This window comes from Anoplolepis gracilipes, chromosome 6, assembly GCF_047496725.1.
Source record: "Anoplolepis gracilipes chromosome 6, ASM4749672v1, whole genome shotgun sequence".
Classification (NCBI taxonomy): Eukaryota; Metazoa; Arthropoda; class Insecta; order Hymenoptera; family Formicidae; genus Anoplolepis; species Anoplolepis gracilipes.
The window spans coordinates 9804392-9822453 of record NC_132975.1 but is presented as its reverse complement, the minus strand read 5'-3'; the positions used below and the strand labels follow the sequence as shown (position 1 = coordinate 9822453).

Sequence of the window (18062 nt, the reverse complement as noted above, 5' to 3'; positions counted from 1 at the left end):
GAGAAACTCTTGGTGAAGTGATCCCGGTAATCGTTAAAAGCTAATTGAAAAATACTACAAAAAAATCATTGGAGAGTAAATCGATAACTTGTGCGATACATTTAATTAATATACATGAAAAAGTCACAGTTGTTTGTTACATTAATGAACGTAGAATACACATACAAGTATAATCGAATTAAATCAAAGGGCAGAATTGTTTTCGTCCAATTCACGAATTTTGTATCATATTTAGAGTGTACGAAACAAATTGTTACATTAATATTCATTCATATATATATATATATAAAGCATATATAAAAAGCTCGAACAATAATAACGAATGAGTAGCAAAATTTATGAAAATTGAAAGCCTCTCTTTACGTCATATTAAGATATATACAAAGAATTTTCTACAATTTTCCATGCGCCTGGCAGATTAATCATCGGAACACAACAGAATGTAATAGAAATAATTTCAGAAGAAAGGCTGTCCTAAAAAAAAATAAATAAATAAAAAGACGAGATTTCTTTCGCGAATAGTTCTACAACATCGAAAAGTACATGATTTTTCTCGAGCGAGGATACTTCAAAAGAGACATTCGCGCAGTAAGCGTGAATTATAGAAGCGAGACCGCTTAACCGACGAGGGAAATAAAAAAGGGAGACGGGAAATGAAATTGGCTACTCCCAGCTTGCCCGCTAAGGAAGCGCCGTTAATTAGCCGGCTGTATTCAGGGAGTCGTAAACCGGCAGGACAAAGTTAGGTAGGAATAAAGTCGCGCACACGGAAAGGAAGTTGCTTCTTTTTTCCTCGCGGCCGACTCTCGAAAGCCGCCCCAATTTCCGCGGCGGCGACGTCGGCAGCGCTCTCGATCGATTTCGCGGTCGTTTCGCGGCGGCCAGATTAATGAATCGAATTCCCAGCTCGACGCCGGGCTTTTATCTACGACGAGACAAAGTAAAGTCTTAAAACGCACGGCCTCAGAATGGATCCTCGTTATATGAGCCGATGGCGCCTTTTTGCGCGAAACTTTGTAAAATGCGAATATATACTGAGCCACCTGGTGTGTTCGCATCTCAGTGTTAATCCAATACTACGTTAATCTGATACTACATTAATCCGATACATGAACGTGAAATATTACGCGGACGATACGCGCGCGTCGATGTTTCGCGTAAACGCGTGTATATTAATGTTAATACCACATAAAAATAAAAAAGAGATACATCGTTGTAATAGACATCAAGAGCACGAAAAATGGATAAAAGGGTAAATTTTACAACGTGCTGTTAATTATGCCGCGTACGCGCCTGCAGCTAATCATTATTAAAATAATTGTTAAATATCCGCAGCTCTCTTTCGTTTTCAAATTATGAAATATTTTATATCATGTCCGTTAATTATCTATATGTCGGATATAACAATGCATTTTCAATACATAGATAAAAGATGAAAATAATTTAATACATCAACAGGAAAATAACATCATTATATGCAAAGAAGAGAATTTTACGTCAGTAATAAAGCATAATAATTATGAATCATCATCATCATCATAATAAATGGTTAACAGTTAAAGATTTAATTAAATATTCGCAGAAAAAACGACATCCGCGTATGATAAAATTTATCTTTGAGACGCGGCTGTCGCACGGTACAAACGTGCAAACGAAGATGGTCATCATTTCTGTAGAATCTGGGAGTGACAGCTGTTTTAGGATAACCACGCTGTGAGAAATACAATAATGAAACCGACATTCGCTATAACGAATAGCCCCGAGTGCACCGCAATATTGTAACAAAGTTACACTATAAAGGATAACAACCGGAAATATATCTAGAAATATGGAAAATTGCGTAGATTCTCTCAACGTATATATAATCTGACAAAGCCGGTGGGATAGTTAAATAACAAGTTTTGATAAGCTTTTGCACATAGTATTTAAATCAAGCGTTGATATATGTAAATGAATCAAGTTCCAGCTAAATTTTTATTCGCTCAGTTTAAATAAATGTAAAAATTCTTGTTTAACAAAAATTTATACATTATATTTTTAATTACTTAATATTATAAAACTATAGTAAATTTATTTAATTTTTAACTTTTTACTCTATCTCTCTCTCTCTCTCTCTCTCTCTCTCTCTCTCTCTCTCTCTCTCTCTCTTTCTCTTCATACTTATTTAATATTAATCTAAAAAAAATTACATAAAAAGAAATTTCTGAATTTATAATGTTGCGATCGCAAACACAACAAATTTTGTAAATTTTTCGTTTTGATAGATGAAACAAAAATCTTTAAAAATATGTTCCGAGAAGATTAAAAAACATCTAATGTTTTTCGTTTATCATCGATCCCACGTCTGCGAAACTTTCATTAGTGTCGGGTTGTCAAAGTTTTTGAACGCTATGAGAAAATGTCGATACGATGTGAGATGCGAGAGATTTCATTAATAGAGATAACTTGGATACGAATTTACGAAATGCCACAGACTTCCCAATCTGCTTTACATTTAACGACGACCGCGTCTTTCAAATATCGTTATCAGATCTCTCCAGAAGATACGATCAAAATTCTAATCTTATTCCATCGTATTTAAAGGAGCGTTACTGTATCGTGAATTTCAAAAGGTATAATGGAAAATTTAGGCGAACGCGATCGACGATACGAAAGTAGCGAGCAAGAAAGCAGCTTAGCGACTTTGCTCACGTAACATCGTTTTTTACTCTCTTTCTGAACGGAGTCTCTCGGTTCGCTGCTTGTCATTTAGTTAAAATTCGCACGGTTGGAATTTAAGAGCTAATTTATGTACGTCCTTTGTGTTAAAGAATTTAAAAAGTTTAATCTTAATATTCTCTACTGCATTAAAAACCGTTGTAAGATGTATACATTTACGGTGAAAGCTTTTCAGTGATTTAATTCTAATAATTTCATCATACGCAAATAATAAAAAAAATAAATAAAAATTAAATATTTGATTATATTTTTCAAACTCTCTTTTTAACTATAAACAACAATAATATATGCGATTGGAAAAATTGACGAGAGATCATGTCTCATCCATACCAATTTATAAAAATAATAAAAGGTGAATCAGTTAAAATTTAAGCAATAACGGAAATTCACAATTAACATTCGTAATGCTTACTCCAGCAATAAAAAGAGAATTAAACGCATCAACAGCTGGAAAAAAATAATTCGGTCATCGCGAAAAAAGCCAGTGCTCCAATTATTCCGTTCTTGTCTCACAATTGACGTTTTACAAGAGTATTCTGAACTCATCTCTACACTTGTAGTATCTGTGCACTACTCTAGCGAGAACTGCCGGTCAGGCTTACCCCGGACGAGTGGGTATCGATGTAACTGTCGGGCACAAGACGAAGTGGAGTGTTGTGGGAGTAGATAGACAATAAACGGAAGACCCGAGCTAGAAAGGAGATATGAGGATAAGAGAGAAGAAGAGCAGAAAGGTAGCTAGGTAGGTAGATAAGTAGATACGTAGGTGGTGAAATGGGGAGAAGCAGCTATCGTTTCCTCGTCGTTGTTTCGGGAGATAAGGGGATCTAAGATCTCCAAGAGGTGCGGTTACATGGATCATGCGACACTGCCTTCTCTCCAATCTTCTATTACGTACGTATGTACGTATGTACCCGAAAAAGTGGGACGGAGAGAGAGAGAGAGAGAGAGAGAGAGAGAGAGAGAGAGAGAGAGAGAGAGAGAGAGAAAAAGAAGAGCCAAGCGACGAGAATAAGTGGAAAAAGGCGCGGCGAGAAGAAACAAAAAGAAGAGATGCACGGGATGAGAAACGTGTAATTTAACCCCTTCGCACTTACGGACGAGTTATCGCGCGCGCAACCCGACCTCTGCTTTAAATTTATGAAGTTTTATAAATCTTTCCTTTTTTATTAGTAAATATTCTGCGATAATTTAGTTTTACTCCGTAAAGAAATCGTTCGTGTTTAAATAATTTTATATACGTAAAAAACTTAATAATAGCATTTTAAAATAGCGTAGGATATTACAAAAATAGTGGAGAACAAATAAAAATGCATAAAATATAGAACTTTCTGAAAATAATATTATTTAACATATATGCTCTTTATCGATTTTAAAAACTTTAATTGTTAAAGTGCAAAAAGCGGAAATCACGGTATATAATTTTAGTTGTAAAAAGAAGAAAGAAAACAAAATAAGAAAGACTGTAAAATAATTTTCACAGTTAATTAGCAGCAAACAAAGGAATGTCTTCAATTCATGGCAAAAAGCTCAGTGAAAAATAAAACGTGAAATCCTTGACAAGTGAAAATCGGATTCGTTAATTGGTTACTTGGCCAAGTAAAGGCTAAAGTAAAAGCCTTAATCAGTTCTATTTAAATTTACATAATAATTTGGCTTTAAAAATGTAACCATACAATTTGTGATCTTTTTGCTTTTTTTTTATGATTTTCTAAAATCAGTAAATCTATCAAAAATTATATTAAATTTTGTGAGACACAAATACTTTTTCAGAATATGAAAATAAGAAATTAGTTTTCTATCAATTAGAATATAATATATATATCTCCAAGGAAAATTACTAATTTTCTTTCTATAATACGCGACGAAACAAATTATTACAAAGAGTCTTTAGTAGCGTACTTAATAGAAATCTCGGGAACAAAGTTTACAAAGTTTTCAACTTACTTTCATGCTTAAACTCTCCTTCAATTAATTAAACCGTGATGATAGTTTGTGTACACAAGAATAATATTTCTTTTTATTACTTCTCCCCTTTTGTGCTCTTTGACAATAGCAATCCTGTTTTTTTTTCGCTTCTTCAACAAAGAAAAATTTTTCATTCTTTCGAAAAATAATCTTTGACATTTTTCTATGCCGAGGATAATTTTTGGGTGCCTCTCAAGATAACATTCGAAGAATGATGTTTGAAATGCAATCTGCTCCTCATATCTTGTTTACTACGAAATCGTTAACTGTGTGCAACAGGAAAGGGATAACAAAAAAAAGGAAAACACAACAGAAGATATGAAGAAGAGAAAGGAAGAGAAAAAAAAAGAGTGGGGGCAGGCTATGCACTTTATATATATTTTTGGCTAATTGTCACTGTAGGTATATCGGAGTTCCTGTCGTACAAACTAGTCAGTCTGTCCTTTAGTGTTACGAGAGGAAAATCTCTGTCCCGAATATATTTGGTACGGGATCCTTTCTACAAAATTTTTACATAATTTAACCAATCCGATTACACTCTTTTCCTTTTTTTGCGCGTCTATTCGTTATACAACAGAGCGCATATTTTTTTATTTCCGCTAGCCGTTCGTTATCGTTAGCAATTTTGAATATCATATGACGCAAAAAGATATATTTTTTGTTCAAAATTTTAGTGAATATCAGTAATGGCAGTTTAATACAAAAAACGTATCAGGTATTTTTACATTCTTTTTATAATCTTGTAATTCGTGAGATTAACTAATTTTTTAATTCCTTTCATCATTTATTAAAACAGAATTCAATTCATTTATGTATACATATACTCTTTATCCAATATAAATGTAAAATATATATAAATATTCTTCATAGAGAGAAAGAGAGAGAGAGAGAGAGAGAGAGAAAAAGAGAGAAATCTTTTTTTTTTCAATTTCATTGAAAATTATTAACATGTAATTTTGTGTTTAAAGCAAATTTTCCAAATTATAGAATCAATACACTCTTATACCGAACGTCTTAATTTTTACTCTATTTTTGTACAAGGAACATTCTTATGAATAACTACCAACTCTGTCGGTTTTAAAAATATGGGGCAAATTCTGACAAGATACAATCGATTTATGCGCGCACATTTGAAAAAATAATAATCCGTATCTATTTCTGTCCTTTTCAAGAACAGGAAAACGCGAATCGATGTCGCTCATGATTTCGATACTTTTCATTCTGCTGCTTTCGTTGATATCAGGATCAACGGAAAGCGAAAAGAGGATAGATCCCGTTGTGCTATTGCAAACTCTTCAACATTGGAGGAAAATATACAATACATACAAGAAGGAGATGACTCTGGGTTACTGTTTGGTGGACTATTTGTTCCAGATAAGCAACGAATTGTCGACGAATCTATCTGCACCGCCGCTCGCCGACACGACTGTCGAGGCGACGAAAAGCCAGCAAAATCCATTTCCGCAAAATGCAATGGCCGATACGATGATGCCGCTTAGAGAAACACAGAAAGAAAAACATTTGCGAGAAAAGCGATCGTATACAACAGCGAGATCCGCTTTTTCAAAATTCACAAACGATTCTGACAAACAAATCATCTCGAGACCGAAAATCATTCAAGAAAAGTGGATGATAAATAAAGTTTTACCAATTATACCGAATAAAGAGAAAAGCAAAATTGATGATGGAAATAAGAGACTTACATCAATGATTGATTTTTACATTCAGAAAAAGTAAGAATATATCATATCTTTTCTCGGGAAGTGTTTTGTCGTTCTCCTTTTTTTTTATTTTCACGCAATGTAAAATCTAATTTTGCGATGAAGATTAATTAAATTAAATTTTTTAAATTATTTTAACAATTCTGATAGAGTGGAAAATTTGATCCAAATTTTTTACTTTGTCGTAAACTTTATTCTTTACTTAAGCCTTCAAGTTGAAATTATGATATTATTTGATATTAGTTCAATCCGTTTAGCCGCAAAATGGCACACGTGCAAAAATTTTAGACAAACATTCTCGATCGTGCTGGAACTTTTCCACGACCAACGAGAGGTTCTGCACGGTCACGAATTTTCATCTCGCGACATGTGTTTCAGCACCGTTAATCCGACGCCTAATCCCAAGGATGATGACAAAGTCGATTTCGAATCCACGGATCTCGAGAAGGATACGCGTCCTGAAGTTTTATATTCGCATCGGATGAATCATCACGATTCTTTTGTAAAAGATACTTTTGTGCTACAAAATTTAAATTTATTCCCTTCCCGAGGAAGATCGCTCAGCAACTATCGATTTCCCTCTCGACAATATTCGCAGTTACGAGAAAAAAATTCGAAAGTCAACGAGTTGTTATCCGATCTCTGGACACTAGAGAAAGATCGCGGAATAAAGAGAGATCTCGCAGGAGACCGTATTCCTTTGAACAACTACGGAAGCTCCTTGTGGTCGCATTTGCAGTTCCAGCGGATAAACATGGCCACAGTGCGTTGTACGGGTATCGTAAAGTTGACAAATTCCGTCGCAAATTCATCGTGCAACCCGGTGAGAGCGATAAATTCAGAGATGTCCCGCCGGAAGCCTGAGGAATTATCTCGCGATTCACTTTTATTGCCTTACGGAGAAAGAGTCGGTGCCACTGAGCGATCGCCTCTTGAATCGCCTCGAGAAAGCGGAAAAGAAGCTGTTAAAAGGAACGCGTTCTCTCGATTTGGCGATATAGTTGGAGGAAGTGATACGAAAAAAGGGTACTACCAACAGCCGAGAGTAGAAAAAAGATCACGGATCAAGAGGAGTGTTTCAAAGGGAATGATACATCCGCACTTTTTGTCGAGACTCAAAGGATCGCCCCGATCAAATCTTTACGAAAATCGTGTACGTTTCCCCATTCCAACAGTTCCGGAGGGATCGAAACAGGACGACGGTCGTATCCGAGCCGTGAAGGGTGCGGCTTCATTATCTCGCGTTCAACGATTTATAGAGAATTACGCGACCTCGACAAGCGGATCCATTAAAGATTCAAGATTAACCGCTTCACAAGCTCGTCAATTATCTCTAAGTTCGGTTATTATCCCTGTTTTCAGGACGTTAGGAATATTCGTTCAGGTCCATCGACAAATCATGGATGTCATTGAAACGAATAAGGTCCTCGAATGTATAATGACATATTTATGGGCCAAATTTATTAATTGGATTGAGTCGGACCAATAAGAAAGACTGTAAAATAGCTTACAAATTTTAAGCTATTTTTTTTTCAAATTATCAAACTATTGAATGGAATATTGTAGTACATTATTTTATCACGTTGGAGAAATAAGTGAAAAGTAATGAAATATGAAATATGTGAAAGTATAGTAAATATAAAATTCGATTTTATAATGGTTATTCAAACTGTTTTATAAAAGAGAAAATCTGAAACTTTTTTGTTTCTTACAATATATAAAATGTATGAGTGTTAGCAAAACTTTTATTTTTTTTTCTCGGGAGATTATTTTTCATCCAATGATTTATTGAAATATTTCTATATAACTTTTCATTTTTATTGTGCATAAAAATCAACAAGAGAAAAAGAATTCTATCCAAACATAACTTTTTACGTGAATTTTATGCGTATTTTTTTACGTCGATCAACACATAACACAAACACATACATAGAAATAATAATGAATTACTTTTTTATCAAGAATGAAACTTTTCCATATTACCGTTTAATTCCTTGCGTTCTTTGATTTTTCACTTATTGTTAGCTTCACGTTACTTTTTATTGATATTAAAGAAGCATTCTCGATTTCGAAGCTGATCAGAGACAGATTTATCTCGCAATATTTTTGCAGCGTTCTTTATGGAAAAGTTTATCAATTACTCGCATTTGGATCTTATGTGTCTACATTACCTTAATGACGCACCTGTGATATCATACCAACGTTAATTACAACCCGGAACCATAATTAAGAAGGTCGAGTGATCCCCAGAAACAGATGTCCCCTGCTGATGGAGAGCCATCACGAATAAATTTTTGATGCCACCTGTTGCTATCGTTGTCTTTCTCCGCTCAAAGTCCTCTCTTCTTGACAATCGACGTGCCACATCTGACACAAAGATTGTTATATTTAGTTAAGTCGTAATAATGGCGCGCAATCAATAAACGCATCGAGTATCGTGAATATGCATGAAAAATAAAGCTTCATATTTATTATTGAATAGATATTTGTATAAATATCTATTCATATCAATATATATATATATATATATATATATATATATATATATATATATATATATATTTATATTATTCATTCAAGAATTAATTAAAATAACTCTGCTATTAAAATCTTTTAACAGGGAGATGTATTTGCTGTAAAAAAAGGAGATAAATAGTATTATAAATATTATTATAAAAAATTCAGATTTTCTCTCTCTTGTAATAAATAGAGTCTCGTCGAAGGGTTAAAGAACTGTAAATAAAAGCGGAGATAGGTCAATCATGAAGCAATTGTAGGCGGTCGTAAAAAGAAAAGCGTGGATATAAAAGGCCCCGGACGATGCGCTGCAAAATGAAGACAGTTAATTATGCAAGTGACCGAAATACGAGATGTGCGTTCTTTTCATTCTCTCTTCAGCTTTTATACCTTGGCGAATGTTCTGTGAAAGATCAGTTTGGACAAACGTATGATTAAACCTAGCTGGAGTTTGTTCCTCCTCGTCGGCATTCAGTTCATCTACACGAGCGTACTTACATCGCACGATGACATGACAAGTCGGGTCATTTATAGAGAAATTCATTATTAAAGCGTTCCTTAAAGCGTCTTCACAAAGAATCATCTTTATATTACGCGAGAAGACTGCACCGAATTATGAGAAGAGGCGGAAGAGAGTAAACGCCGACGAAAGCCTATTTTCGTTCGCTTTCAGCGTGTTTATCCGGTATCTCGTCGCTCTATTCATAACGGGGTTGCCCTATCAACGTGAAGTCCTGAAGAAAGGTCGATATAGCCGTCAACACAGGATCTCTTCTTCTCTCTCTCCCTTTCTCTCTTATAAATATTTAATTCTTAATCACGCTGGATAGCACGCGCGCCACATGAGTCTGCGATGCCTTTCTTTGCATAGATAGATAGGGCTTCTCCCGCTGGATGCTTTATCCCTATGGATAAGCATCCTTTTCCCCCTTTCTCATGGCGACGATTACTCGGAAGCGTCTACCTATTCTCATACGATTAGCGTTATCGCGAAAAGGGAGCGTGCTTTATTATCACGTGAAAGAATCGAAAAACTTTAAATTATATAATATTTTTTGCGCATCGTGAAAATAATCTGCTTGCTTGTGTAAGCAAACTTAAATATATGCGAAAATGTGAGCTTAATGAAGCGTGCCTTTCATAGTGATTATATTCGATGTTCCATGATACGCGCTTCTATTATTCTCATGCAAAATAGTTTGAGTTCTCGCGAAGCTCAAATCGCTTTCATAACATTATCATGCCCGATTATTGCGGCAAGATAATAATTTATTTCAAATTGAAAAATTTATACTGCATTTTTGTTTATGTATAAGATTAGATATACGTGAGAGTTTATATAACACACTCAAAGCAAACGAAATACGTATTTAAAGCCCAATTTTTAAACGTTTTAAATTAAAGCCATATTTTATTTGTACCCTAAATACATTTACTCTCGCACGCATATTATCCAACTTTAAATAATGAATATTAAAATTAATATTAATTTAATATTTTTTTTTATAATTAAATAAATTAATTTGATAAGTCAATGTATTTATCTCTCCTGCCTGTGACGAAAAGTACATCGAACAATAAGAAGAGAAAAATATTAGTTATTAATGTTACGCAAAATTGATATTGGGAAACTAAGCGCTGCGAAATCTCAAATCAGTCCGTTGGTATCGTCGTCATCCTGCACAACATCTTCGAATATGATTTTCTCTTGTAAGGAAGAAGACAACTGTCTGCATATCTATTGCAAGCAAAGAGAGAAAGAGAGGGCAGGAAGGAGATATAATTCGATCCGACGAGTGGATATTCCCATGCCAGCTCCGTGACGATTTAATCCTATATCGAATCCTCTCCGTATCGAAAATATATTCCAGTATACAACCGCTACTAAACCAAGCTTGAAGATGTAGCTGTAGAGGATTATAAATATATAAACGTACATACATTTTTAACAGATTTGGAAAGAAAATCATATATATGTCTCCATAAAAGTCTTATCTAAAAAAAAAAAAAAAGAAAAGAGTAAAAAATTAAAGATCCTGGTAATATTTCGTAAAATGCAATATAATTGCAAGTTTTTTTATATAACGATTATGTAGTAAAGCAAAATATAATGAAAAAATGCAATTTATCTACAAAATTTCACAAATCGCAATATTGTAACTTATTTATACCTGATACTTATAAAAGCATTGGATCTATTTTTTCGCGTACATTTATCTCCAATATTACATTAAAAAATTTATATTCAATATTACTTACAAATATAAAACTGTTTTATATAAAATACTTTGCTAAAATTTACGAATGCATAAATAAAATAAAACAAGACACATCGAAAGTTTCAGAATGTATGCATGTATGTATGTTACATTTTTTAATGTGAAATTTATTGCAACAGACTTGGTTGCGAAACTACACATTAAACTGCGCTTTCTTCGTTCTCGTGTATCCAATGATTAGCTTATACGCGCGGGCAAATTCAATATTCTCTCCCGGTGAACCCATAATTATCCAATACACAGAACGCGGAACAGAGTGTGGTATGTAGATGCGGGTTAGTATTCTGCTATGAGCATAACACCCCCTCCTCCTTTCCTCAGTAACGTCCGCTGGTAATTTACCTGCAATTTTGCCGGGGCGCGCACGAAACTTCGTTTTGCGGGTAAATCGCTTCGTAATATCATCAACAAGTATTAAGCGTGCAAGCTTCGTTAAGTCCTCCAGAACACTTCGCGGGATTTCTTCGCTTTTGCAAACCATCTGGAGGGATGAGGGGAAAGGGTGAAGTTCGAGACCCGCAGACCGTAAAATTGACCGAAACTTGCCGAACCATCGATGTATATATATTCGTTGTTTTAGTATAACGCCGTAATCCCTTATTAAACTCGTATGGTTCCTGCTTTGTGTGAGAATAAGGGATTGTGTATATATACATATATATACACATACATATATATATATATATATATAGAAGCAATCCCTTGTTCGAAGAGGACGTGACGAAGAGGGGATAAGGCGGCAAAAGTAAGATGCACTTAGACGTTGTATACAGCGAATGCAACCTTCACTTAATTACGTCTCTATGTAAATTATACGGGTATTGTTACTAGAGAGGGTATTTACGCTCTGCGCTAAATCTGCATTAAATCAAAAAGACGAGGATGGAATTACTAGATTTTCTCGATGTATAATACAATGCATTGTACAATAATTAAAATTTTTATTAACTAAATTTAATAACAATGCTTACTTACGTTAAAGTATATAAGTAGAAAAGTGTTTCTTCTTGATTATACATAGCATATATCTCCAACAAAACTGTCAACATGATCAAGAATAAAATAGACAATTGAGGTTTCTGTGGATAAATACATATAGGTATATTAAACGCAACAATGTTTTTCTTCGAAACTACAGCGTCATAATTATTAATATTATTATTCAAAAATCGTTGCGTCGACATATTTATCCGATGGCCTCAATTGTTCCGTTTTATCTTATGTCAACAAAAATAAGCTCTGTATAAATAATGTCATAGCATAAAAAATTGCATCAGCCGTGTTTCCCAGATCCGTTCTTTTGTGTCAACCACGCCGGGTCGATGACAGACAAACCGCGAAGGTAACATCTTCCAGTGGCTACGACCTCTGTGAACAGCAGCAACGGCAACTTTGTACCATGCAACGTCGAAGAAGGATGTATGGTTACCGGCTGCTTCGAGTACACCTATGTCGAATGCGTAATACAATTATGGGAAATTCTCTTTACTTGTTTGCCGTCGAAGGAACTTTGAACGAGAATATAATACTGACAGAAGCTAATAGAAAAGCTAAAAAGAACGTAGAAGTAAAAATGACTTGATGTAGCTGATGCACACGCTGCGTATATATTCATGCCTTTCTTAAATCTTTGTCAGTCGAAGAAAAGAAGAAGTAAGAGCATAAAATGTCAATAAAAGAAGAAATAATGATCCATTTTTTACTAATTGCTAATTAAAATTCGTTAGAATGTCTTAGGACACAATATGGAAATAATTGAATACAAGGTTATAAAATAAATATTAATACGATAAAAGAAGTTTACTTACATAATATAAAATCATTTTTAAGTATATCTGTATATAATCAACTTAATTATAGAATCAATCAAGTAAATAGCTTAGTTATAATTCCACAAAAATTTTAGTTTTACTTATTATGGATATTTACATAGTATTACACAATATATAAAATTATACAATAAATAAAATAAACTCTGAATGAGACAAGAAAAGATTTAATATTTGATGCAGTTGATAGGACAATGCATAATTAGGAAATTATAAAATAATATAATAAAAATAATATATGAGCAACATTTACTTACAGTAACGTATGTCTGATCCCTTTGCAACTCCGCGAGATTCTCGTAAAGTCCCTCGAGGAAAGCTTTTCTAAGTTGTTTCGTATTCGTTCCGCAGCTTGCCTTTTCCAAATTCGCACGTTCTGCCAACGCCGCAAGCTGTTGCCTTACTTCCGACGCGTACTCCAGATTTCGATGGTGCAAAAAGTTTTCGTGGCACCACACCTTTTTCTGTGTAACACTTCGGTATGCTCGAAATACATTCAATAGCGTTACGTGATCTCCCTCAGGTGAAGCAAATCTGAAAATCCCCAAAGAGTCGACAACATTAAACAATGATTTACTTAGCCAACTTAGCAAACCGTAATGGAAAGTGCATTTTATTATGTATTCTCTGTAAGGAATAACTGTAAAGATTTCATCTTGATTTTATTCTTTTTTTAAGGTAATAAATTCTACAAGCGAGAAACGTACCGTGAGCGTGCGTTGTGAGCTTGTTCTCTCTTTGTTGGTGGATCCATAAAAATCGATTCTCCCGATAGTAAAGCAATAACCGTCAGTGCTTCCTCCAGACACCTGTGTTCCACCGACGCGAGGATCACTTTGGTAAATCGAGGATCTAACGGAAATAGTGACATCGTACGGCCAAGTGTAGTCAGCTGCGGTGGAGATCCTTTTAAAAAGGATATAAGAATTTTATTGTGTATCTCGATTGGAGTGATTTCCGTTATTCGCACATTCATAATAATGAAACAAAAATTTTACGTAAAAATAATCACTAATTAATCATTTTCTTTCATATTCTGTTTTAATTTCAATACAAAAATTTTTTATTATAATTCATTTCGTATATTAAATTAAAAAAATCATTTGTAAAAGTTATGTAAACGAAATTTAATGCGAAGAATAAATTAAATTAAATTAATTCTTTTTCTATACATACCTAAATAGAATAGTAGAATTATTTTTTTTTAATAAATAATATTTAAGTATCTTTTATTACATATAAATGTACAAATACAAAAGAGAAAAGAATTGGTACCTTTAACTGCACCTAGTTTCTCTAAACATTTCACAGCCACATCTACGCCTTCCTTGGGAGGTTTGTCCATGAAATCGAAGGTAGTAATATCAACGCCAATAGCGAGCAGTTGAAGAGCAACTCCCGCGAGAGAACACCTTTGAATTTCTGGCACTGGCATGTTCTTCATCTTTTCGAATTCTTCTCGAGTGTAAGCTCTATAACATCTACCCGGCGATTCACGAGCGGCTCTACCCGCTCTTTGCCAGGCTTGAGCTTGTGAAATTTTTTCGACCCTCAACATGTCTAATCCTGTCATTGGATGATGAGTTCGCGCTTTGACAACACCGGTATCAATCACGTGACAAATTCCTATGTTTAATTCTTAGATCAGATATCAAGCAACAATAAGTTTAACAACATGAATGTTTTGTAAGTGATGCTCAAGCGGTTACAGTAATTTTTAATGTAGTTAATTTGACAATACATATATACTCAGTTTCATTATCATTCAAAGTAGTTTGTAAAAGACATTTAAAATTAATTTTTTTTTAATATCTTATAACTTATTTAGCGTTTATAAAAATTTCAGCAGAATAAAAATATTTATTATTATTTTTCATCTTTTATTTAAAAAAAAAAAATAATAATGAGAGAAATGAAGCGTATATACGTACCACCAATCGTGACGGATGTCTCAGCAACGTTTGTCGACAATACTAATTTCCGCATTCCTGGTGATGAAGGTTTGAAAGCCTCCAATTGCTGATGAGTGGGCAGCGCTGCATACAAAGGAAAAACTTTTAGAGGTGGATACTTCTGTCCGTCTAATTGTTTAGCCACTTGTCGGGCGGCTATCGTGGCTGCTTCTATTTCTTCTTGACCAGTCAAAAAAATCAAGATATCCTCACTGGAAAATAAAAGCCAACGACCAAATAATATTATCAAATGTTATACAACATTTTTATGTAAGTTTTCGTAAGATCCTAGTTCTAATTTATTCTAAAACGCAGACACTTCACTTTTTATATATTTTATATAATGTAAACATATTTCATATTCCGTATTAGAAATACAAGTATAATACTTACTTTGCAGGTACCTGACGATGAATTTGAAACGCCGTAACTAGTGCGGCAAATGCATAGTCCTGCTGCGTGGAAACTGCATGAAAAATTCTCACGGGATGTTGACGACCCTCCAGATACAATGCTGGTGCCTGGAAGTACTCTTTGAATTTATTAGGATCCATCGTAGCTGACATAATCAAAAGTTTTAAGGGCGGTAGGTTCTTCAACTTTCGCAAATTCTGCGCTCGTCTCGTCACTCCGAATAGAACGTCGGTCTGTACAGATCGCTCGTGGGCTTCGTCGAGTATCACTACCTGTCATAAATTTATAAACTTTATTATTCTATAATAGTAAAACAAATTAATTATACAATTAGACACAAGAGAAAATTACATGAAAAATACATGTAAAAATTCTTAAATGTAAATGACATTGGTTTTTTTTATAAATATTTAATTAAAAGTGTCGTTCAACTTCTAAATCTTATAAATTTTATATCGATAACAATTTCAATTTCATCATTTATTCGAAATATAAAATCATTTATCTTTAAGTAAATTAAATATTAGATAGAATAAATTGATTATCGATTTCCTATTTTCTGAAAAAATTAAAGTAAATTTATAATATTCATATAATGTAAAAAATAGTTCTAAACTGTCATACCACTAATAAATAATTTTAGCTTTTTCGAGAAACGTATTAAACTCGTTTCGTTATCTATCATTGGTTCCAGATATGTATATATATGTATATATTTGGGTCTTTGATTATGTTAGCTTATTGTTAGTAATAATGTACCGAATAATCAGACAGGATTTCATCAGTCATCGCCTCTCGCACCATCATGCCGTCCGTCAGATATTTGATCTTCGTATGCGAAGATGTGCAATCCTCAAAACGTACGCAATAACCCACCAATTTTCCCGGTTTCACTCCCTGCTCTTGAGCAACCCGGCGCGCTATACTGACCGCCGCTATCCTACGTGGTTGCGTGATACCGATACAGCCGGACGTGCCAGTTATACCGGTCTGGAGCAACAACTGCGGAATTTGCGTGGTCTTACCGCTGCCAGTTTCGCCTATTATAATTAGAGTACTGTGCCGCCGAATCTCTTCCAATAATCTGAAAACCCATAAGCGCGATCCTCTTAAACAATGATTTGGAGAGAAATATTATAAATAGTAATACTGTATATATGATGTTAGAATAGTATACATATAAAATACATATATAAAATGTATGTTCTGTATTCATTAATAAAATAATTATTATTTTTACTACTGCATCACAAAGACATAGTCCTTGATGCTCTTTCTCTCTCTCTATACATATATATATATATATATATATATATATATATATATATATATGTATATGTATATATGTTTCTAATATAAATTCGACAACGTTCACGTAAATAGATTGTGTAAAAAAATAAAAAGTAAATAAAAATATATACTCATATCAAACATAAATATACATATAAAAGTAAATATAAATATATACACACATATACATTAATTTCCTTTAAGAATAAATTAAATATTGCTTGTTCAAATGAAATATATATTTATAAAAATAAATAAAAAATTCTAATACTGTTCCTTCTTTGCTTACAAAATTATAAATTGTTTCATACGCCCAGTACATTACTAAATATATCGTTAAAAAATAAATTACAAAATTTTAAAATTAACCGACTTTTATCTACTTTTAAAGTTAATGATTTTTTAAAAGCTACTTCTTTTTAAGTTTTTTATGGATTGCATTAATGAGTCTAATTATTTAAGCAAAATTATTCATATATATATATGTGAAGAGAAAATTGACATACATACATATATATACATATGTGTTATATGTGTATGTGTATGTCAATTTCCTCTTCTCTTTCTCTCTATTGATTAAGCGTTTGTAAAGCTTACAAAATCCAAGAACAAAAGATATTATTTAGTCCATCGCAAAACTGGATTCTTCCATTTTTGAAACACACTGTATATACTGCGTGTATGTACACAGATGAGTGTCACTGCTTTAAATCGACGCATATGACGTATGAACTATGAACGATACGTTAAAGAAAGGAACATAATATTCTTACCTTTTACGATGCATGTAGACGGGCAATGATTTTCTCCGCTGATGGAAATTAATGTTTGACTTGTCGTTGTTCTTTGTTGCGTTCGTAGAGTTGTTACACTGATTATTTTCATTCATTTTTTGCACTTTGTTGGATTTTTCGCAGAACACGACAGTGTTGGGCCGCTTCAGGGCCACCTTGGACGACTTCCCCGTGACGTTGTGCTTGGAATCCGCGTCGTCGTGGACCCTCATTTCGTAGAATCCTTGTGCAAAAATATGCGAAATTCACAGCACGACCAGTCAAGTATCACCATCAAAACACGTGTTGCACGCTACAGCTGTTTCTGCGTCGTTTCTTGAACGCCCTCTCAGACTCAGTAATGGTATGACAGTGGCGCTGCGAAATAACAAATTATAGGACTTTTGCGTGCTGTATGTTGGATGCAATGATGCGCAGGTCAAAATCACTTTATGTTACGTATTTCCGGAAAAGCGGGAAATTAATTATCATTTCATAAATGAAGCCATTTCTATGCAAAGAATAATAGCTACATTTCGTAATTCATTGGCAGTAAATCCAGAACGCAGCTATATATATATATATTACAAATAATATCAAC

The 18062-nt window shown here is 33.8% G+C and overlaps 2 protein-coding genes across 2 annotated transcripts; one reads left to right on the top strand and one right to left on the bottom strand.

Moving 5' to 3' along the window:
* The first annotated feature begins 5869 nt into the window (after positions 1-5869).
* LOC140666916 (uncharacterized) lies at positions 5870-7955 on the top strand. The gene is made up of 2 exons (XM_072894465.1): positions 5870-6419; positions 6786-7955. Exons 1-2 carry the CDS (start codon positions 5878-5880, stop codon positions 7894-7896), a joined length of 1653 nt encoding a protein of 550 aa, XP_072750566.1. The 5' UTR covers positions 5870-5877; the 3' UTR covers positions 7897-7955.
* Positions 7956-8416: 461 nt separating this feature from the next.
* Positions 8417-17826, bottom strand: Ath (ATP-dependent RNA helicase DHX33). The gene is made up of 9 exons (XM_072894484.1): positions 17462-17826; positions 16158-16482; positions 15378-15670; positions 14964-15196; positions 14308-14658; positions 13740-13938; positions 13290-13566; positions 11546-12650; positions 8417-8774 (listed from the first exon to the last, which is right to left on the bottom strand). The coding sequence occupies exons 1-8, from the start codon at positions 17692-17694 to the stop codon at positions 12477-12479; spliced, it is 2085 nt and encodes a 694-aa protein (XP_072750585.1). The 5' UTR covers positions 17695-17826; the 3' UTR covers positions 8417-8774; positions 11546-12476.
* Positions 17827-18062: the final 236 nt, after the last annotated feature.

Coding starts and splice junctions, on each gene's coding strand:
- LOC140666916 (XM_072894465.1), top strand. CDS start 5,878: ATGTCGCTCATGATTTCGATACTTTTCATTCTGCTGCTTTCGTTGATA. Junction 6,420..6,785: donor GATTTTTACATTCAGAAAAA/GTAAGAATATAT, acceptor CATGTGTTTCAG/CACCGTTAATCCGACGCCTA.
- Ath (XM_072894484.1), bottom strand. CDS start 17,694: ATGAGGGTCCACGACGACGCGGATTCCAAGCACAACGTCACGGGGAAG. Junction 15,671..16,157: donor AAATCCTGTCTGATTATTCG/GTACATTATTAC, acceptor AATTTATGACAG/GTAGTGATACTCGACGAAGC. Junction 12,651..13,289: donor GGGATCAGACATACGTTACT/GTAAGTAAATGT, acceptor CATTCGACATAG/GTGTACTCGAAGCAGCCGGT.